The following is a 22,759-nucleotide window of genomic DNA, read 5'->3' as shown; positions in this document are numbered from 1 at the left end:
GTTTAGTGGGGGTTTTATATTAGACTTTTGTGACAGTTTTAAATCACTTTTGTGACGGTTTAAAACCCCCACAATAATTTTTTAATTTAACAAAAAATAAACTAATTTGTGAGATTTTCAAACCTCCACAAACCCTGTAAATATTTATTTATTTTTACTTTCAAATCATTCATTAATCTCATCTTTTATAATTATTATTTTTTAATATCAAAATTTAAAAACTAAATCTTTTATAACACAATTCCTCAATATAAGGCATAACTCTATATATAAAAAAATTCGCAATGTCAATAGTTCCAAATATAATTGTTTTTCTTTAAAAAGTAAAATAAAACAACTTCTTAGAGGGACATTAATTGAAAGTCAGAAAATACTCAACAAGTTGTATATGAAGTTGTAATGAGATTTACTTAAATATTGGAATTGAAAAGAGTGGCATTGGGAATGTACTTGAGATATAAACAATAACATTTATAGCATACAGGAAAATGTACTTGAGATAAGCTATGGTAATCTGATTCTTGGATTCGTACAATATCAAAATTATCAAATCTCATAAAAAAAATGTGAATCTATGACAGTAACAACATACAAGCAAACCAAGTATTTCAATTTGGCAATTCAGGGAGAAAGTGTTCCAGAAAATCCTGTTGATGCCAAATTCCTGCAAGAAGCAACTAATGCATTGTCAAAACTCAAAACCAAATAAGAAAAAAAAAGGGAACACAAAATAAAAAAGAATATATATACAGATTGTGAACCTACAGAGATATAACATGTTTGTTGCTACAATCAACATTAGACCAACTATAGCAGGGGCTCAAAAAAAACTATTCCAATCTTTTGTGATTTTTCAATATGTTCTAGTGGTATCCACAACATCATTATAGATACAGCTCAATGTCATTATGTCTCCATCTTTATACTTTAGATGCAAATCAGTAAACAAAACAATAATAAGATTTTTCAAGAATAAAGAATACCTCCAAGGCAAATTCATGCTGAGCTACATCAACCTTGTTGAAAGCCAAGATAAGGGGTAACCTAGTCCTATAGAGGATACTACAAGCATAAAGCATGTTGCTCATGAAAGTGGTGGGATTTTCTGAACGAGGTGTATCAACAACATAGGTGACTACAGTGGGAAATGTGGAGGCAAATGCTTCTGTAATAATAGCACCAGAAGCAGACCAGGTGAATATCTCGATCTGCCCAGGCGTATCCACAAGAACATAGTCAAGTTGATCTGCTCGCCTCTCAATAACAGAGACTACCTGAAAACAACAAGCAAAAACATTTATTAAACTGCATTTAAGCACCATAGCTGGGAGCAAAACCAGCATAGTAAGATGAAAAGCACTCAAGAAAATCAACCCCAACCAAAAGTAAAAAAGAAAAAAGAAGCAAGGAACCTACATTACTAAAATTATTATTTATCAGTGAACAGGATAGTATGAAGGACACTTAATTCAAAAGGGAGTAAATAGGGTAATAAGTAAGATTGAAACCAAAATGTTTCATGAACCAATAAGCAATTATTACCTCGTCAAACTTGGTAGCAAACAAGTTAAGGGAAGTCAAAATTCCACCATTAGGGCCAAGGTTGAACTGTTTCATGACTTCTTTGTACTTAACAGTATCTCTAATATCAATGTTTGCAGCAAACGGCAGGGTCATGATAGCTGGGTCGAGATTGACCACATAACCCCGAATATTCGACATTTGTGTGTGGCAAACCAACCTATGAAGAAATGTTGTTTTCCCAGTACCTAAGCACAAATTTAGTTTTAATTCTCAGTCATTGTTCCGTTCTTCTAACACCATTTTCTGTTACTTTAGCACAAGAGAGCAACTAAGCAAGAACCATTAAATATTTACCTGTCATTCCTACAACTATGATAATGACCGGTTTTCTTCTGAAGTTAGGTGATCCATTCCCAAATGATGATGATCCTTCAATATGCAATTTGTTCATATTCTCTGTGAGTTGCTCCTTCTCTTTATCTTTTGCCTTCAAAATCAAACCAACAAAAAAAGAATAAAGTATCCAACGATGCAAATTTTCAAAGTTAAAAACACCTAACTAACGTGGAAATAAAAGGTAAAGGTCGGAGCGACATAAGGTTGAGATTTGGGACATGGAACATAGGCACTCTAACAAGAAAGTCCATAGAGGTGGTGGATACCATGACAAGGAGGAAGATCAACATTATGTGCCTACAAGAAACAAAATGGGTTGGTGCGAAGCCTATAGAGTTTGATACTTCTAGTTTCAAACTTTGGTATACAGGAAAGGTGAAGAATAGAAATAGGGTCGGTATTATCGTGGATAAGCAGTGGAAGAATGACGTAGTGGATATCAAGAGGGTGGGAGATCGGATCATCTCTATCAAACTTGTGGTGGAGGGAGGTGCTTTTCATGTGATTAGCGCCTATGCACTGCAAGTGGGTTCGGACAAACAACACAATATAAGGTTTTGGGAGGATCTAGAGAGTTTGTTCCAAGACATACCTTCGGAAGATAAGATTTTCTTAGGAGGAGATTTAAATGGCCATGTTGAAAGAGAAGTAATTTGGTATGGAAGTATTCACAGAGGCCATAGTTTCGAGGTGATCAATGCTGAGGGTAAAATTATTTTGGACTTTTCCTCAACCTTTGACCTTCTCATTACAAATACATGTTTTAAAAAGAGAGATGAACATCTTATAACCTATAAGAGTGGCATGACAAGCTCTCAAATCGACTTCTTCTTGTTGAGGAGAGTCGACCGAAAATTTTGTATTAATTGTAAAATTATTCCAGGAGAGAGTTTGACAACACAACATAGGGTGCTCGTCATGAATTTTCGCGTTGAGTAAAAGTTGAGGAAAATACATCATACGAAGAACCCAAGGACAAGGTAGTGGCGGATGAAAGGTGAGGAACAAAGAAACTTCCTAAGACGGGTAGGAGAAGAGGCAAAGTGGGATGGGAATGAAAGCGCGAAAAAAATGTGGAGGGAGAGGGCAGAAGTTATTAGAAGAACAGCAAAAGAAAGTTTTGGTGAATCTAAAGGAATAGGACCAAGAGACAAGGAGTCCTGGTGGTGGAATGCGAGTGTACAAGAAAAGATAAAAATAAAAAGAGAGTGCTTTAAAGAGTGGTATTTATGCCGTAATGCAGACAATTGGGAAAAATATAAGGCAGCTAAGAAAGAGACAAAAGTGGCTGTAAGTGAATCAAGAACAAGAGCATACGAGGGTCTCTACCAGTCTTTGGGCACGAAAGAAGGAAAAAACGGTATATATAGAATCGCAAAGAGTTGTGAAAGAAGAGCGAGAGATTTGGATAAGGTTAAGTGCATAAGGGATAAGGATGGAGAGATGCTAGCTCAAGAGGAGAAGATTAATGAAAGGTAGAAGAGCTACTTCTATGAATTATTTAAAGAAGGACAGAAGACTCTTCCGAGCCTTGGTCGGTTATGCACAAGGGAAGAAGATCAAAACTTTGACTATTATCAAAGGATCCGAGACTTCGAGGTAAAAGAAGTTCTAAAGCAGATAAAAAATGGCAGGACAGTAGGACCTGATAATATCCCGATTGAGGTTTGGAAGGGCCTTGGAGAAAAAAGCATCAACTAGTTAACCAAGCCTTTTAATGAGATTTTAAGGTCAAAGAAGATGCCTGATGAGTGGAGAAAGAACACCTTGATACCTATCTACAAGAATAAGGATGATATACAAAGTTGCGGAAACTATAAAGGAATAAAGCTCATGAGCCATACCATGAAGTTATGGGAAATGGTGATAGAACGGAGGTTGAGAAAAGAGACACAAGTAACAGAGAACCAATATGGATTTATGCTAGGCAGATCCACCACCGAAGTGATATACCTGTTAAGAAGGATGATGGAGAGGTATCGTAATAATAAAAGGGATTTACATATGGTGTTTATTGATTTGGAAAAAGCGTACAATATGGTGCCAAAAGAGGTCTTATGGAAGGTTTTAGAAAAGAGGAGAGTAAGGATCGCATATATTCGTGCAATTAAAGACATATATAATGGGGCCACAACTAGTGTGAAGACTCAAGGTGGTGTGACAGAAGAATTTTCTATTGGTATAAGATTACATCAAGGATCATCCTTAAATCCATACCTTTTCATATTAGTCTTGGATGTACTCTGCCTGTGTCATGGTGCATGTTTTTTACCGATGATATCATCCTTATGGGAGAGTCAAGGGAAGACTTAAATAAAAAGTTGGACTTATAGAAAGAAGCTCTAGGAGTGTTTGGTCTGCGCATAAACCGTAGTAAGACAGAATATATGGAATGTAAGTTCAGTCTAAGAAGGAAAAACCCTAATATAGAGGTGAAGATTGGAGAAAACATCCTACGAAAAGTTAAAAGTTTTAAGTATCTTGGGTGCATCATACAGGATAATGGAGAGATTGAACAAGATGTAAATAATAGGATCTAAGCAGGTTGGTCAAAATGGCGAAGTGCATTTGGTTTTATATGCCACAAAAAAAAGTGCTTTTAAAACTTAAAGGTAAATTATATCGCACTACTATAAGACCGACTATGATTTATGGTACGGAGTGTTGGGCGGCCAAAGGGGAGCACGAACATAAGCTGAGTGTGGTAGAGATGAAGATGTTGAGATGGATGAGTGGTCATACGCGATTGGATAAAATAAGGAACGAAGATATAAGGGAGAGAGTTAGAGTAGCACCCGTTGTGGAAAAAATGGTTGAATCGCGTCTCAGGTGGTTTGGACATGTGAGAAGACCGACAGAACACCCAGTCAGGAGGGTGGATGAGATGGAAGATGGACAAGGGGTGAAAGGCAGAGGAATACCTAAGAAGACCATAAACGAGGTGGTCAAATGAGATCTACATGTAAACGGTCTCTCTGTAAACATGATACATGACAGAGCACAATAGCGTCGTTTGATTCATGTAGCCGACCCTACCTAGTAGAACTAGGCTTTGTTGTTGTTGTTGTTGTTATTGTATTAATTCATGTGTGTAAATTTTAGTAAATATAAATATAAATATAAATTATATATTTTATGTGTATAAATATATGTTGAGTTAAGAAATTAACTAAATTAATTAGTGATGACAAATATTATTTTTGGGTAAAATAAATAATTAGTGTTAAGTGTTAATAATTATATGTTGCTAATTATTTATAAATTGTTGCAGGCCAAAATTCAATCAAGCAGCCCAAATTGGAATGAAAATAAAAACATCAAGACTAATGTGCTGGTTAATCAAGTGGAGCCCAAAAGAAACAAAGAAAGGAACCAACGGGCCAAGCAAATCAAACCTGATCCAAGCCCGTGTCCATCAATCCAAGTTGATCCCACCAAGCTTCTCATACAAGATTGAAGTCTTCACTCTCTCTCTCTCTCATTGCTTCCAAAGCAACGTTCGTTTCACCTCTGTCTTAGTCAAATCACAAAACTCAAAAAAGTGAGAAAAAGAAAGAGAAAGCTTCTTCCCTAAGGTGATTATCAAAGAAGCAAGAAAGAGAAAGTCCAAGTTTGAAACGCAGAAGTTCAATCAGAAAATCAAAACCATATCAAGCTTAGGTTAAAGGTAATCCATTTCCTTTTACATGCAACACACTTTCTTCTCTTTATCTTCAACTCTCTGCCACTCCGTTTTGAGCTATATGGAAAAGAAGATTTCTGTTCCTCTCTGCTGTAAATCCACGATCTCAAACATGTCTTGGGAACCAAGTTGGTTTTCAAGGGCTCAGATCAAGTTGACCATTAAAAGACTCTTGTGGTTGCAGATTTATGGCTTTCGGTCAAGATGGAGAAGTCAGAAGCAAAGTTTCTACTCTGAGAAAAAGTGAGTTTGTGGGTTGGTGAAGCTCAAGGCTCAAGAAGTTGACCTAGGAAGATGAACTCAGCAACATGCAAGGAGATAAAAGAAGACTTTCTGCTCATTCAGAAGCAAGGAGAGAAAATCAGAGTTTGGTGAGTTGAGTTCTGCAAAGAAGTTCCTCTACTTGGATAATGCTTTCTTTCAAAGAAGCATTCGGCTAATACTGAAGAACTATATCTAAGGTTTGCAAATCTGGTTTTGCACATAGCGAAGAGGCTGTTGATGAAGTCAATCTCATTCATATTTTACAGATTGTAATGTACTTTTTGATGTTTATCTTTCTGTGATTTCTTGAGAGAAAAGACATATTGAGAGAGTTCAAGTAAAAGTCACGAGTAGAAAAAGGTTGAGTGAAACACTTGAGAGAAAAGGCTAGAGTTTATTTCATATTTTTTTAGATATGTTCATGTCTTGTATCTTGTACCTATGAGGTATCACTTTTTTAGTTGGGTTAGCACTAAGAGTGAAATAGTTAGGTATTAGCATAGCCAATGTCAAGTTAAGTTAGAACTTGAGTGTGAAAGGATTGTGTCAATACTGTGGAATTAGTGTATGTAATACTTTTAACTATAATGGAAATTCCTCCATTATTGTGAAGGAGACTGGATGTAGGTTGCATAGCACAAGGCAACCGAACCAGGATACATGCTGGTGTAAGCTTATCTCTTCTCTACTGTGTTCTGTTTTCTGATATTCATGAGACAAAAATAAATTGTTTCATAAATTTTCGCTGCTGAGTTCAAACAGAATCAGAATTAAAAGTTTGTTTAAAAGGGTCATTTTAGTAACATTAAATAAAGGCATAGATTCAACCCCCCTTCTCTAAGCCTACCACAACCTTCAATATAAGTATTTATTATTATTGGCCAAATATTAACAAAAAATAATAATATTTACTAATCATATAATACTGCTGATAAATAAATAAATAAGAAATACAATTGCTCTTTTAAAATTGCATTTAAATGGATTTTAATTTCGAGTTTTATCTTAACAAATGATTTATTTTAATATTATTTGAGTCTAATTTTAATACGTTGAAAATATAAAATATTTTATACAATCATTTAATTACATCTGGTCTTTTAGATGATTATTTTTACTAATATAATAAGATGTACGTGTAAAACTATTTTACACTAATATTACATTAAAATTAAATTTTTATTTTATTAAGTAAAACTAAATGTATTCTTCATTTAACTCAAATAACCATCCATCATTCTACCATCTCTTATTTTAGTTATTTAACATGTTTATAAAAAGCATAGTTGCTAAAGTGAAAATAACACAGGTTTTGTTTGCTCAACAACACCACGGTTGGAAATTCAAAAAATAATGGTTAATTTCACCAAATTAACTTATATGCATTATGGCTTGTTCACTTCTATTCTATCCCTTTTTATTTTTGTTAATTCACCAAATTAACCTAATCTTTTCAAAACACCTTGGAAATTACAAAGTACTTCTGCAACATGCAGTCATGGTACAAATAGGTCACACGGAAAATATTTCAACATCAAACATAAAACCATCAAGATGAATAGATGACAAACTTATGAGATGTGTTGACAACTTTAATATTACAATGGTTATTTAACTTTCTCCAAATATAAGGGTAATTTGGGTGCTTGAAATATGTAATATGTATATTTACAGCATCACTATCTGCATCAGGGACACTCAATTAGGCAATGTTACTATCTTACTACATTTCCGCTGTCCATTCCATCAGCCACCACAAAAACTTCAGCGCATGCTATTACAAACTATAAGTTTCAATTCTCTAGATCTGTTTTTCAAACTATAAGTTTAAGCTACTTAAGAGATGAAATATTCATAGATAAAGACACATTTAAGTTCTTCAATCACTGTGACAATAGGAAGAAGTTTTAGCAAGCTGAAATGAAAATTTAGATAAGTGACTTATTTGCAATAAACATTAATATATATTATTTGTTTAAACATCCTTTTCTCCAAGCCGCAGTGTCTCCCTTCACCGTCCGCCGCTACTGGTCTCTAATGGGGAGGGGCTGAGGACCTTGGCTAGAGAGTTAAAGAATGTGAAAGCAAATTACATGACATGATTTTGTACCATAATCCAAAAAAAAAAAAAACAACAACAACAATTTAGCATGGGCATGTTCACATTCATCAAAAGAAAACATTCACGGATACAAACAATGCATGATTAGCTCTCTCCCTAATTTCACATTCTCTCTTACTATTCTCTTGTTTCATTAAGTTCTATCTCTCTAACCATATATTTTCTCTTTCCAGGTTTACATTGAATTCGATTTTTGGAAAGGTGAAGTTAAGAATAATAAACTGGACACAAAGAAAACCTTTACACCAGCATATACATCATTATAACTCATTGCATTTCACTACTTGTGAGAATAACACAGATACAACTAAGCATTTCATATAATTCAAGTTTTGCCATTTCCAGAACAAGGAAAAAGTTATTTAAATATATATCCACATTCCACAATATGTTTCTAATAATAAACACCTGAAGCATCAATAGGTAAAAATAAAACCTTGGCTCCATGCAAATTTATATGAACGAAAATTACATTGACTCAGTAGTAATATCTTGGATAATTGAAATAAACTTACACAACCACTTGTTTCATTTATTCAATCCATTATTTAGACATCCCAACTCTGGTTTTTTTACATTCAAGACAATTCTTTATCAAGATATAGTTCCATTTGATAAAAGACTAATCTCAGATTAGCAACAAGAACAAAGCATACTAAATGAAATTGACATGATCATAAAAGAATGTCTTATTAATTATTATTGTCATTAACTTTTTTTCAAAGAAACAACTGAAAAGGATTTATGTAAGGCATGGATACCAATGAAGAATGTTTGTAAAGCATTTGTAATATAAGCATCCTTACCAGTTGGTTGAAACAACCTTGGCTACCATATATAGAAGTAAAGACAAGTTAGATTTGTCCCGTCATGACAGCAAGCAAAGCTAAACCATACTTCAAGTTGTAGAAATTATTTTATCTGCATTGGTAAAGAAAGTTGACATACTTGATATTTTTTGCTTTGTTGTAGGTTCCATGAACACACTAGCATCCCACCAAACACAGCACCTTGATTTCTCAAACAATCAAACAATCAAACAATTAAGCAAAAACAATAATTAATAAATCCATCGTCAAGAATAGAAAAAAAGGAACTTATACATTGATGCAATCATGGGGAAAACTCTGGTATTTTACTTGCTAGCTGATGGTTTGAAAGTACATACTTCAGCACACATGAAACAACCATTTGAAGGTTCTTCAATAAACCAACATACGAAGTGAATAACTGCTGTTATACACAAAGTACAGATATATCAATATTCAAAACCAGAATGAACTATATATATAAATAAATCTACAACCATTCAGCTTCAATCTAGTACCTCCATGAACTTTACCTTCATCATATTATAGCAGTACCAAATCAGTGGGGTGAAGAAGTGATCCATTAGGGGATGCTAGAAAATAAAATATGAAATTTCATAAAACAAATATATGTTGCAGCAAAGTGAGGGCAAATGGGAGAGAAAAGGAGGAGAATATGTTCAACTATATCCGAACAAAGTTAATGAAAGAATAAATTTTACCATGAGTTGAAAATGATTCTCCATGTCACTTTCCGTATTTCTTTCACCCATAACTTCAATCTGGAGCTTAGGATTTCCAATTAAACCACACCTAAACTACTAGATCAGCTACGAATTTTATTAAAATTGATTGACAGTTGCTACAGGTGGAGCACACAAAATATTTTCAGTTATACCAGCAAAACAATCAAACTACCAGAAAAGCTCAAAAATTGACTTGAAACTGGCTCAACAATCTGCAATGAAGAAGCACTGCTCCATTTATATGCATATATAAAACAATTATTGCACCAAAACATAATAATATATCATATCTACATGATGCACCTCATTATAGAGAGATTTTCCGATTACAGTTTTTATGCATGGTCAAGGGCAAAAGAATGTTCATCACTATACAAGTTACATAGGGATTAGGGAAAGCAGATGCAAACTTCTCTAAGTATCGTCATGATTTCTTATGATTTTTTTATTCAACCTGTTCATGATTCGAGAAGCATCATTAAGTCTATCTGCTCTTTCATAAATGCTGGAAACAACAAGATGCAACTCCTTTTTGTTGATGTTGGGATTGGAATCCAACTTCTCAAACAATGACTCTACTGTTGTGAAATCCTTTCTTGCTCCATATAGACTGAGCATCTGGAAATGAACTTCATCAGGAAAAACACACCCTTCTTCATGCATCTCTCTATATAAAGCATCTGCTTTCTCAAATTCACGTAGCTTCCCAAAAGCATTCAGCACAAGAGCAATAACATTAGAATCAGGAAAGTATCCCACCTCTCTCATCTTCTCAAACACTTCAACAACATTTGCATGCCTTTTGTTCCTTGAGAAAAGATCAATCATACACCCAAACAAAGATATATCCTTCACCTCTCCAGCATCAAAAGCCTGCCGGAAAACCCATGTAGCCTCTTCAATTCTACCAGCCCTCGCAAGGATTGCAATCGCAGTCTCCCTAGGAATGTTCTCTGGATGCCTAAGCTCGTGAAGCAGACGCTTGGCATGAGCAACTAAACCTGCTTTCTCGTAAGCAACAATCATTGTTTGGTAAAGAACTTGATCAATTTCAACTCCTGAGCTCCTTAACTTCTGAAATAACATGGCTGCCCTATCCAACTTCCCTGCCTTTCCCCAGATAGATATTATCGTGGAATAAGTGATGGCATTTGGTTCAATACCTCTGCTCTGCATCTCTTGAATGAGATTCGTTGCCTTCTCATGCTCGAGAGACTTGCCATAGATCTTAATCATGGTGTTGTATGTGACAACATTCTGTTCCACACCCTTCCTCTGCATCAAACGAAATAGATGGATGGCTTCCCCAAACAGCTCAGCTTCTCCATAGACCCTCAAGAGTGTATTGTAACTGACCACATTGGGTTCGATTGCCATCTTCCTCATGCTCCAGAACAGCCGATCAGCTTCCTTGGCCATGTCAAGCTGGCCATAAACATCAATCATAATATTGCAAGTCGTCAGATCAAGCGGGCACTTCTCTTCATTCATCTCCGAGAATACCGAGAGTGCCTCAACAAACTTCTGGTTCTCAACATACATCACGAGCAACGTCGAGTAACTCACCGTATCCGGGCGGACACCATTACCCTTCATCTCCTGAATGAGGAGGCGAGCCTCACGGAACAACTTAGCCTTTCCAAACACATTAATCATGGTGTTATAAGCTACCAGGTCAGGCGTAATGTTAGCGTTCTTCAACCTCATGAATATCGAAATCGCCTTGGTGTAATCACGCAATTTTCGAGAAAGCTCAATCAAGTTGCTATACAAGACAAGATCACCAGACACATTGTCCTGCTCCATTTGCTGGAGCCAGAACAAGGCCGAATCAAACATGCCATTCTTACCAAACTGAGTAATCAGAGTTGAATAGGTGTACCTGTCTGGGGCAAGGCCTCTCTGGCGCATTTCGTCGAACAGGCCGTGTGCAACTTGCCACTGCTTGGCGCGTAGAACATTGCGAATAACGACATTGTAGGCGAAGACTGAAGGAGAATAGAGAGCCGTGTCATTGATCCAATCAAGCAAGGCAAGGGAGCGTTGCCAGTCTGGCTCCCGAGAAAGGAGAGAAACCATGAAACGCATAGAGAGCTGCCTGCCATTGTAAGGAGACATGAGGGCATAAAGCTCCTCCGCATTTTGGGTCTGTCTGATCGAAGATATCAGCTCATCCATGTCCACAGCGTGGTCCAAGAACGTTTGGTCTTTGTACCGGGTTCTGCCACGTGGATGGAGTTGGACTGTTCTTGTCCATATGTGTTTGGATGTTGCTGCTGCTGACTTGGAGACTAAGGTGGTAGTGGTAGAGTTGATTGAAATGGTGGCTTTGGAAGAAGGGAAGGGAATGGAGAATACAGTAGTTGGGAGAATTGAACAACTCATAGCGGACAGAGACATCCTCTTTCTTCTTAACAGGAGATTACTACATGCTTCAATGCTTCACAAGTGTCAAGAGTCTTTACTTGAGAAGAGGTATCTGATAAAAGTAATAGAAATTTAATTGAAATTTAAAAATGTTAGTAAACACAAAACTTAGAAAAAGTAAAGCATGTGCAGAGAATGCAAAAACATAAAATCAACTTGATAGCACATTAGAGAATGTGATTAAAAATTAATCACTTCTTATATTCATACAACATACAAAACAAAATATCTACACAACATACAAACAACTTGATAACACATAGGATAAAAGAATATGACGAAGCCAAAAGTAATCATCTTTTATATTTACATAACAAGCAAAACAATATATTTACCAAGGTTGTGAGAATTGGACCGGTCAGTGAATCACTTTCTTTAATATCTAAATTCAATGAATCAATGACAATAAAATTCGAAATTTCACTACTCATATAATAATTTGTCATCATTAAAATTTTACAATTTACATTCAAAGTTCAACAGATCAAAGTTCAAAACTAAAATAAAATTAAAATGACATTTTGTAGGTTCTTGGTCAACTATTTTGTTAAAGGAAAGTTAAACAGCAACTCAGAAAAAAGAAAATTAAAAGGCAAAGGCAAGATTGTTAAAAGAAGGTTAAACAAAACAACTAGCCATAGCAAACTTAATATTAATTAGGATAAATAAATCACATTAACAAAACCTTCTTATTCATTAGGATAAACACAAATCCATAAATCATGAAGCAAATCCAATGCAGAAATTGAGAGAGCAGTAAGTCTTAACCAGGGAAGGCAGCAACCACGGCAGAGAAGGTGGGCAGACACGGGAAAAGATGCAAGCAGAGATGTGGTCGGAGAGGAGAGAAGAGAGGCGAGTAGAGACGCTAGCGGCAGCGTGGGCGGGTACAGACGCTGGCGGGAAGAGACGCTTGCAGCAGCCAGAGGTGGCAGAGATGCAGGTGGCGATGCAAGAGTTGGATGGAGCAGAAATATGGAGAACAGAGCAACAATACCGGTGGCGGCGGCTCCGCCGGAGTTGGAAGACAGAAAAGGGGAAGGAAGGGGAGAAGAGGAAGGTAGTAGCAAGGTTCTGGAAAATAGGGGTGTTCAAGTCGAAAACGATCCAAATTAAACCACTCATCCAATCCAATCTAATTCGAATTTGATTGGATTCTATTTTTTGTAAACCGCTGAATCGGATCGAATTTCGGATCTACTTTCCATAACCGATCCAATCGAATCCAAACCACACAATGTGCTATAATATTATTATTTTATCATTATATTTACAATTATACTTATAACATGTTCAATTTGTTATACAACTTTATATTATTCATGTATTATTATTATTTAATAAATATTTTATGTCCAAAATGTTATTTATTTATTTATTTTAACTAACTTATAATTTTATTTCTATTGTTATGTTATTGTTGGCTTCTTAAAATGTTGTTGAGACTTGTTATGTCATCGTTGATTATTTAAAATTTAATGTTGCGACTTGTTATATGTATTTGATTTTTTTAATTTACAAAACCACCAATCCAATCCAATCCAAACCGCTTGAAATTGGATCGGATCGGATCAGATTTTTTTTTGAAAGTCATCCAATCCAAACCGCACCGCGAACACTCCTACTGGAAACCGAACCAATCACCAAACCACTAGTTACTGATTTATTGGTTTACTGGTTCAATTAGTTCAATCGTAATTCAACCGAAATAACCGTTTTATAATAAAATAATAAATAAAAAAAGTATGGAGAAACACACTTAGCAAATTAACAGAAACAAAGCCTGAATAAAAAATCCAACAATCCAATAACAAATAACAAGAACAATCCCAATCTCAATCCAGCAAATTAAAACCCAGCAACTCAACAATTTAACAAATTAACAAAAATAAGACCTGAATAAAAAATCCAATAACCCAATAACAACAGAAAAATCACAGTAACAACCTGAGTAGAAAATCACAGTAAAAAATTGAAAAAGAAAAATAACAAAGACATGAATCAACATAACAGAATCAACATAATCAATCAACATAACAGAATCACAGTAATAACAAGTTAACTACAATAATTAAAAAAGATAGCTAATTTTGGTGAGATGGATAATAAAATCACAAAGTTTGAGGAAGAGATCAGGAGGGTTGATGATATGGTCAGCAATGGAGTTTATGATGCCACGACGAAGGCTAGAAGAAAGGCGTTGGTTAATTGTTGTGAGAGATGGTACATAAGGAAGGAAATGCATTGGAAACAGATGTCTCGGTCTCGGCACGCGAAGGACATGGACAAAAATACAAGGTACTTTCATAATATGGCTTCAGCAAGAAGACGAAACAATATGATTGATGCACTGGTGATAAATGGTAGATCAATCAGGAATCAAGCGAGAATCAAGATAGCTATCAGAGAGTTCTACAAGGAATTATATCATCAGGAAGCTACCCCATTGATGGGTTTTAGAGATGGTATGGTGGAAAAGATAGCTGAGGAAGATGCTGTGACCTTAGAGATGCTGCCCTCGGCTGAGGAGATCAGGGAGACTGTGTGGGACTGTGAGTCTTTTAAGGCGTCAGGTTGTGATGGGTACAACATGAACTTCATTAAGAGGTGTTGGGATGAGATTGGACCTGAATTTACGGCAGCAGTGATGGGATTTTTTAATTCTTCCAGGTTACCGACTGATAGCAATATTACTTGGGTGGCATTGGCTCCAAAATTCATCGGTGCAAAGAAGATCAAAGACTTGAGACCTATTAGTATGGTCGGGTGCGTCTACAAGGTCATCTCGAAGGTGCTAGTCAGGAGGATGAGATCAGTGATGTCAGGATTAGTAGGGGAGACGCAGAGTGCGTTTGTCAAGGGAAGGAAAATACACGATGGGGCACTTATTGCATGTAAAATAGTTAACTGGCTTAAACAGAGAAATACAGAAGCGGCAATAATCAAGCTAGATTTTCATAAAGCATACGACCGAGTCAAATGGAATTTTGTGGACATTGTGCTACACAAGATGGGATTCGGGCATAAATGGAGAGCATGGGTTATGGAGTGTGTGACCACTGCATCTATGTCAGTTCTGGTAAATGGTTCGCCATCTAAACCTTTCAAAATGGAAAGGGGCTTGAGACAAGGTGACCCACTTTCTCCCTTTTTATTTGTACTGGTGGTGGATGTACTGCATCGAATGATTGGAGAGGCGATCAGGAACGGGCGTATATCACCGTTGTTGGTGGGGAGGGATAGAATAGAACTGTCGCACCTTCAGTTTGCTGATGATACTATTCTGTTTTGCCCACCAGAAGAGGAGACTATCAAGAATTACAAACACCTTTTGCGATGTTTTGAGTTGATGTCAGGCCTCTGTATTAATTTTGATAAGTCAAGTTTGATATCGATTAATTGTGACGAGCAGTGGCTCCAGCGTATGTGTAACCTTCTGGGCTGTAAGGGGGACACTCTCCCAGTTAAATACCTTGGGATCTCCTTAGGAGCGAACCCGAGGTTGGTGAAGACTTGGAAGCCTATTATGGACAAAGTGGAGGAGAAACTCAGTTTATGGAAAGTTAAGGTGCTAAACAAAGCTGGAAAGTTGGTGCTTATCAAATCAGTCTTAAACAGTTTGCCAGTATATTATTTGAGTTTATTCAAGATGCCGAAAGCTGTTGCTGCAAGGTTGATTTCACTGCAGAGAAGATTCCTGTGGAGTAAGGAAGATGGTAGGAATGGTATGGCATTAGTTAGGTGGGAAATTGTGCAGGCTCCAAAAAAAACTAGGTGGCTTGGGAGTTGGCGATGCTATGATTCGAAACTCAGCATTGTTGTTCAAGTGGTGGTGGCAGTTTGCTAAGGAGGAGTGCCCGCTGTAGAAGAAAATTGTATGTTCATGTAATAACATGAATCCCAATGAGCTACTGTCAACTCAAGCACTACCTACGAGAGGAGGTCCCTGGAAGGATATTTGCCAGTTAAACATCATGAATGAACGTATAAGGGATAAGACGGTTACAGGGATGTCCATGAAAATTGGTGATGGGTGACGGACTCAATTCTGGGAGGATGTTTGGTTACTATGTGGATCTCTGAAAGACCGGTTTCCGAGGCTTTTCTCTATTTCAAACCAGTGTGGATCTGTAATTAGGGATTGTGGGTTATGGTATGGGATAGAGTGGATTTGGAATTTCCAATGGAGGCGAGAGCTTTTTCAGTGGGAATTAGAGCTTCTGAGTCAGTTACATGAGTCTTTGAGACCAGTGAAATTAGTGAATCACAGAGAGGATAGAGTGCTTTGGAAATATGATAAGCAAGGTGTCTTTTCAACTAACTCATTTGTGCAGGTGTTGCAGGTTGAAATGCTTCCAGAGGAGGTGGCCAGCTACAGCTTCACAAGTACCGTTTGGAAAGGTTTGGTGCCACCACGAGTGGAGCTATTTGCTTGGTTTGTTTTAATAGGCAGAGTAAACACTAAGGAAAGGCTAAGCCGATTTGGACTTATCAGACAGGAAGACACTGTATGTGTGTTATGTAATAACGAATTGGAACATGTATATCACTTGTTTTTCGGCTGTGCATTTGCTTGGCAGGTGTAAAGTGCTTGGATATCAAGGTTTGGCTTTCAATGGTCTTATCCGGATTCGTTGAAAGAGCACTATCTCAGTTGGACAGAGGAACCAAGGAGTAAGGAAAATCGTAAGCAGCGACTAAGGTATTTTTGTGCGGTCATTTGGAATATATGGATGGAAAGGAATAGAAGGATTTTCCAGAATCATAGCCGAGGTGTTGAAGAAGTTATCAACATAACCGTGACGAGCGTTAATGAGTGGAGAGGTGTTGATCCCTCTTATTGTTGATGGCTCTGTCGGAGATGACATGGGGACCTTTATGTATTTATTGTGCCGCTTTCTTATTTAGGTTTTATATATTCTTGATTGACTAGCTATGATCGCTCCACTTTATTGTGTTGAGTTCTTATTTTAAAAAAAAATAATTAAAAAAAAAAAATCTAAGTAATATAAAATATATTAATTCATGTGTGTAACTCCGCCTATGTTACACTTGTGCTACATAGTCAATCCCAAATCTGGATAAAGGAGGAGGGTTGTGTTAGGTTTTCGACAACTATCATAAAAATATAGTCGAATCCCCATGACATGAATCAAAGACATTATTACGCTAAAGTTAGGTCGTTGCCCGAAAACAACGCGTTGTATGGCTCGAGTACGGTGTCAAACACTACAAGATTTTTGTTTATTTGTGAAGGTTTTTTCTCCTATTTGTGGAGGTTTATAACCCCCACCAAATAGTTTGTGGGGGTTTCTAAAACCCCCAAAATTTGAGGTGCCACGAGGTCTTTTGTGGGGGTTTTTAAAAACCTCCACAATTCATTCAGTGGAGGTTTTGTGTGTGTTTAGTGGGGGTTTTATATTAGACTTTTGTGACAGTTTTAAATCACTTTTGTGACGGTTTAAAACCCCCACAATAATTTTTTAATTTAACAAAAAATAAACTAATTTGTGAGATTTTCAAACCTCCACAAACCCTGTAAATATTTATTTATTTTTACTTTCAAATCATTCATTAATCTCATCTTTTTTAATTATTATTTTTTAATATCAAAATTTAAAAACTAAATCTTTTATAACACAATTCCTCAATATAAGGCATAACTCTATATATAAAAAAATTCGCAATGTCAATAGTTCCAAATATAATTGTTTTTCTTTAAAAAGTAAAATAAAACAACTTCTTAGAGGGACATTAATTGAAAGTCAGAAAATACTCAACAAGTTGTATATGAAGTTGTAATGAGATTTACTTAAATATTGGAATTGAAAAGAGTGGCATTGGGAATGTACTTGAGATATAAACAATAACATTTATAGCATACAGGAAAATGTACTTGAGATAAGCTATGGTAATCTGATTCTTGGATTCGTACAATATCAAAATTATCAAATCTCATAAAAAAAATGTGAATCTATGACAGTAACAACATACAAGCAAACCAAGTATTTCAATTTGGCAATTCAGGGAGAAAGTGTTCCAGAAAATCCTGTTGATGCCAAATTCCTGCAAGAAGCAACTAATGCATTGTCAAAACTCAAAACCAAATAAGAAAAAAAAAGGGAACACAAAATAAAAAAGAATATATATACAGATTGTGAACCTACAGAGATATAACATGTTTGTTGCTACAATCAACATTAGACCAACTATAGCAGGGGCTCAAAAAAAACTATTCCAATCTTTTGTGATTTTTCAATATGTTCTAGTGGTATCCACAACATCATTATAGATACAGCTCAATGTCATTATGTCTCCATCTTTATACTTTAGATGCAAATCAGTAAACAAAACAATAATAAGATTTTTCAAGAATAAAGAATACCTCCAAGGCAAATTCATGCTGAGCTACATCAACCTTGTTGAAAGCCAAGATAAGAGGTAACCTAGTCCTATAGAGGATACTACAAGCATAAAGCATGTTGCTCATGAAAGTGGTGGGATTTTCTGAACGAGGTGTATCAACAACATAGGTGACTACAGTGGGAAATGTGGAGGCAAATGCTTCTGTAATAATAGCACCAGAAGCAGACCAGGTGAATATCTCGATCTGCCCAGGCGTATCCACAAGAACATAGTCAAGTTGATCTGCTCGCCTCTCAATAACAGAGACTACCTGAAAACAACAAGCAAAAACATTTATTAAACTGCATTTAAGCACCATAGCTGGGAGCAAAACCAGCATAGTAAGATGAAAAGCACTCAAGAAAATCAACCCCAACCAAAAGTAAAAAAGAAAAAAAGAAGCAAGGAACCTACATTACTAAAATTATTATTTATCAGTGAACAGGATAGTATGAAGGACACTTAATTCAAAAGGGAGTAAATAGGGTAATAAGTAAGATTGAAACCAAAATGTTTCATGAACCAATAAGCAATTATTACCTCGTCAAACTTGGTAGCAAACAAGTTAAGGGAAGTCAAAATTCCACCATTAGGGCCAAGGTTGAACTGTTTCATGACTTCTTTGTACTTAACAGTATCTCTAATATCAATGTTTGCAGCAAACGGCAGGGTCATGATAGCTGGGTAATCTAAGTAATAAAACATAAATTAACTTGCACAAAGCATAAGAATGCAAAAACAGCAGCAAAGCAAACAAACAGCACTTCATGAAAAAAAAAAACCAAGAACCATAAGAACAAAGTCAACAAACAATAGTAAACAAACATCAACAATTAGAACCATCAAGAACCATTAGCAGTAATCAGCAACAACAATAAACACAAGAAACCTAAGAAAACTCAATACAATAAGCAAGAAATTAAAGAACAAAAATACAGCAACCCAATAATCTCAACGACAACAAATACTTGAAGAAATTAACAGCAACATATCAGAATCAAAGAAAATCACCCTAAAAACCAAAAAAGAAATTAAAGACAACAGAATCAAGAACATCATCAACAACCACAGTAATGACAACAACACAAGAAGAAAAATCACAGATTAACAATCCTAAACCAATTAAAACAACAATTACAGTAAAAAAAATACCTTCTAGAGCACAGAGGTGAGGGAGTACGAGGGAAGGCTGGACGCGGCAGAACTGGAGAAGAGATGGCCTGGACTGCCGCGGAACTGGAGCCGAGGAGGGTGGTGTGCCACGGTACTGGAGCAGAGGAGGGTGGTGTGCGAGGTACTGGAGCGGAAGAGGGTGGAGCGCAGCGGAACTGGAGCAGAGGCAGGTGGAGTGCAGCGGAACTGGAGCAGAGGAGGTGGAGCGTGGCGGAACTGGAGCAGAGAAGGGCTGGAGCGCGGTGGAACAGAGCCGGCGCGGCGGAACAGCGGATTCGCGACGGAGGAACGATGCGACACAACTTGCAGTGTGGACGGCGGCTTCGAGCAGTGGCGGAGACGACCGTAGTGGGGACGGCGGTGGCTGGACGGAGGAAGTGATGCGATTCTGAAGGAGCGAGGGAGGACCGGAGGAGCTCTGAGAGTGGCAGTGGCAGAGTGCTTTGGGGTAATTTTTTAATTGAGCGAAACGACGTCGTTTCTTGCTAAAAGCAAAAACCGACCAGATCTCGTTCGGTTCGACCGGGAGATTTCCAACCGGTTCAACGATCCAAAAGCGATTTCTGAAACAGGCAGTTATGCCTGTTAGTCGAGCCGCTTTCGTTGTTGGTTCCAATCAACAAGAGCCAAAGGTAGGGGGGAGCTAGAGTGAGTTCAGTGAGTTCTCATCAACAATTCTATAAATACTCTAGTAGTTAAGTATTTTTCTTAGTCTAATTCTGTTTTAAGTTTATTAAAATTCTTACTAATTTAAGTATAAGAGTTTTTTAGTGGTATATTTATCACTACCATCCAAGCAAGGACGTAGGAGAAATCTCCATCCTGGTGAGAAAGTAAGAATTCTCACTGAAGACGTTTAGATTTCACGTCTAAGCCCAAAACACCATCTGATTTTAGGTAGCACCTTAAAACATTGACGTTTTTGTCGGAGATTTGAGAAAACACCCTTCATATAACGACCAACTTTTACCATATCATGACCAATGCCAATCATCAAGTTTACTAATTTGTAAACTTGCCTGTAGATTCTAGACACTTTATGTACTTTATTCATTTTTGAACTTGTAGCGTTGATCATGAATGTAAAAGTTATCGAAGAGTGATATTAGTTAAGTTTTGCGGGAATCCTTTAAGCAAATAAAGTACGTGAGCACATTCAGTAAGCATAGACAGAAAGTAAAATCATATATTTCTTTTAGTGTCGCTAGGGCTTCGTTTGTACATCAAAAGAGCAAAAATAACAACAGTCACACAAACCATAAGATGTAGCAACCCATACATAGACTCTCAATGTGTGTGTGTAAAGTCTCAAATCCGAGTTCATTTAGAAAGTTCCTAATCTGATACCCAAATTAGTAAAGTCTTACCCTTTTAAGAAAATACTAACAGGGAGAGGAAAAAATAATCTAGACTTTGTAGTTTCATATAGCGTTGGGTGTTTTCAAAATGCAAAACATACTTTAAATCTAAGTTGTGGCAAAAGGGTAGCACTATCTCTTCAATAATCATCACCGTCTTGGTTCCATCTATAAGAATAGTGAAACGAATGGATCAGAATCCATGGTTCCCAATAGGATAGCACTAAAGGAAAACAATTCTTATAGTGGTCTTAGCGTAAATCTCTATTGTTGGGACAATCATGGATGCGATTCTTTCAGCCCTAGGCTCTATAGTTTTGGATTTCTTTTATTCTGTTACAGTCTTAGTGTTAGTCTTAATTTCAATTAAGTATCATGAGCTCATATGTCGGTTAACTACTCGCAACCTGATAGTACCAAAAAATAAGTCTAAGATATAGTTTTCCATTGTGTCAGCCTATGTATACATGTCGAATGGTTAAGAATACTATCAATTCGTGATAATCGGCATTCATGACAAAATTTGAAGCCATAATATATGCACAATAAAAAATAGTGATTGGTAGTCAACAAGCATCCCCAAATTATTCAATCAAACCTCAGTGGGTGGGATAATAAAACTACAAGCCCTACATTCATACAATCCATGCACTTGGCAAGCGAGACGAGACCTTCGACCTTGTTAGGAGAACATTCAGTCATTCATCAGTCCTAAAATATTTACTCATCATCATTCTGTTATAAAGCTTTCATCACTACAAGATTTTTGTTTATTTGTGAAGGTTTTTTCTCCTATTTGTGGAGGTTTATAACCCCCACCAAATAGTTTGTGGGGGTTTCTAAAACCCCCAAAATTTGAGGTGCCACGAGGTCTTTTGTGGGGGTTTTTAAAAACCTCCACAATTCATTCAGTGGAGGTTTTGTGTGTGTTTAGTGGGGGTTTTATATTAGACTTTTGTGACAGTTTTAAATCACTTTTGTGACGGTTTAAAACCCCCACAATAATTTTTTAATTTAACAAAAAATAAACTAATTTGTGAGATTTTCAAACCTCCACAAACCCTGTAAATATTTATTTATTTTTACTTTCAAATCATTCATTAATCTCATCTTTTATAATTATTATTTTTTAATATCAAAATTTAAAAACTAAATCTTTTATAACACAATTCCTCAATATAAGGCATAACTCTATATATAAAAAAATTCGCAATGTCAATAGTTCCAAATATAATTGTTTTTCTTTAAAAAGTAAAATAAAACAACTTCTTAGAGGGACATTAATTGAAAGTCAGAAAATACTCAACAAGTTGTATATGAAGTTGTAATGAGATTTACTTAAATATTGGAATTGAAAAGAGTGGCATTGGGAATGTACTTGAGATATAAACAATAACATTTATAGCATACAGGAAAATGTACTTGAGATAAGCTATGGTAATCTGATTCTTGGATTCGTACAATATCAAAATTATCAAATCTCATAAAAAAAATGTGAATCTATGACAGTAACAACATACAAGCAAACCAAGTATTTCAATTTGGCAATTCAGGGAGAAAGTGTTCCAGAAAATCCTGTTGATGCCAAATTCCTGCAAGAAGCAACTAATGCATTGTCAAAACTCAAAACCAAATAAGAAAAAAAAAGGGAACACAAAATAAAAAAGAATATATATACAGATTGTGAACCTACAGAGATATAACATGTTTGTTGCTACAATCAACATTAGACCAACTATAGCAGGGGCTCAAAAAAAACTATTCCAATCTTTTGTGATTTTTCAATATGTTCTAGTGGTATCCACAACATCATTATAGATACAGCTCAATGTCATTATGTCTCCATCTTTATA

The 22,759-nt window shown here is 36.2% G+C and overlaps 3 protein-coding genes across 16 annotated transcripts; all 3 read right to left on the bottom strand.

Moving 5' to 3' along the window:
- Positions 460-9,570, bottom strand: LOC107632729 (GPN-loop GTPase 1-like). Its single transcript, XM_021117189.1, has 7 exons — positions 9,520-9,570; positions 9,316-9,390; positions 9,153-9,221; positions 1,879-2,083; positions 1,543-1,769; positions 984-1,274; positions 460-664 (listed from the first exon to the last, which is right to left on the bottom strand). Exons 1-7 carry the CDS (start codon positions 9,568-9,570, stop codon positions 554-556), a joined length of 1,029 nt encoding a protein of 342 aa, XP_020972848.1. The 3' UTR covers positions 460-553.
- Positions 7,841-19,663, bottom strand: LOC107629995 (pentatricopeptide repeat-containing protein At5g39980, chloroplastic). 14 transcript variants are annotated; one of them, XR_002358923.1, is made up of 4 exons: positions 19,528-19,663; positions 9,092-12,022; positions 8,937-8,998; positions 7,841-7,927 (listed from the first exon to the last, which is right to left on the bottom strand). XR_002358923.1 is itself a non-coding variant. In XM_016332982.2 (3 exons), exon 3 carries the CDS (start codon positions 11,941-11,943, stop codon positions 9,958-9,960), a length of 1,986 nt encoding a protein of 661 aa, XP_016188468.1. In that variant the 5' UTR covers positions 11,944-12,022; positions 12,739-13,044; positions 13,590-13,679; the 3' UTR covers positions 8,052-9,957. The 14 variants fall into 14 exon arrangements, 3 of the variants coding, with proteins under 3 accessions (XP_016188468.1, XP_016188467.1, XP_016188469.1); XR_002358924.1 differs by having other exon boundaries at positions 9,128-12,022; XR_002358920.1 differs by lacking the exon at positions 7,841-7,927 and having other exon boundaries at positions 8,052-9,221; positions 9,316-9,390; positions 9,520-12,022.
- On the bottom strand, positions 17,787-19,060 carry LOC107632730 (GPN-loop GTPase 1-like). Its single transcript, XM_021118288.1, has 3 exons — positions 18,916-19,060; positions 18,356-18,646; positions 17,787-18,036 (listed from the first exon to the last, which is right to left on the bottom strand). The coding sequence occupies exons 1-3, from the start codon at positions 19,048-19,050 to the stop codon at positions 17,926-17,928; spliced, it is 537 nt and encodes a 178-aa protein (XP_020973947.1). The 5' UTR covers positions 19,051-19,060; the 3' UTR covers positions 17,787-17,925.

Source organism: Arachis ipaensis, chromosome B03, assembly GCF_000816755.2.
Source record: "Arachis ipaensis cultivar K30076 chromosome B03, Araip1.1, whole genome shotgun sequence".
In the NCBI taxonomy this organism is placed as follows: Eukaryota; Viridiplantae; Streptophyta; class Magnoliopsida; order Fabales; family Fabaceae; genus Arachis; species Arachis ipaensis.
This window is presented reverse-complemented; position numbering and strand designations above follow the sequence as displayed.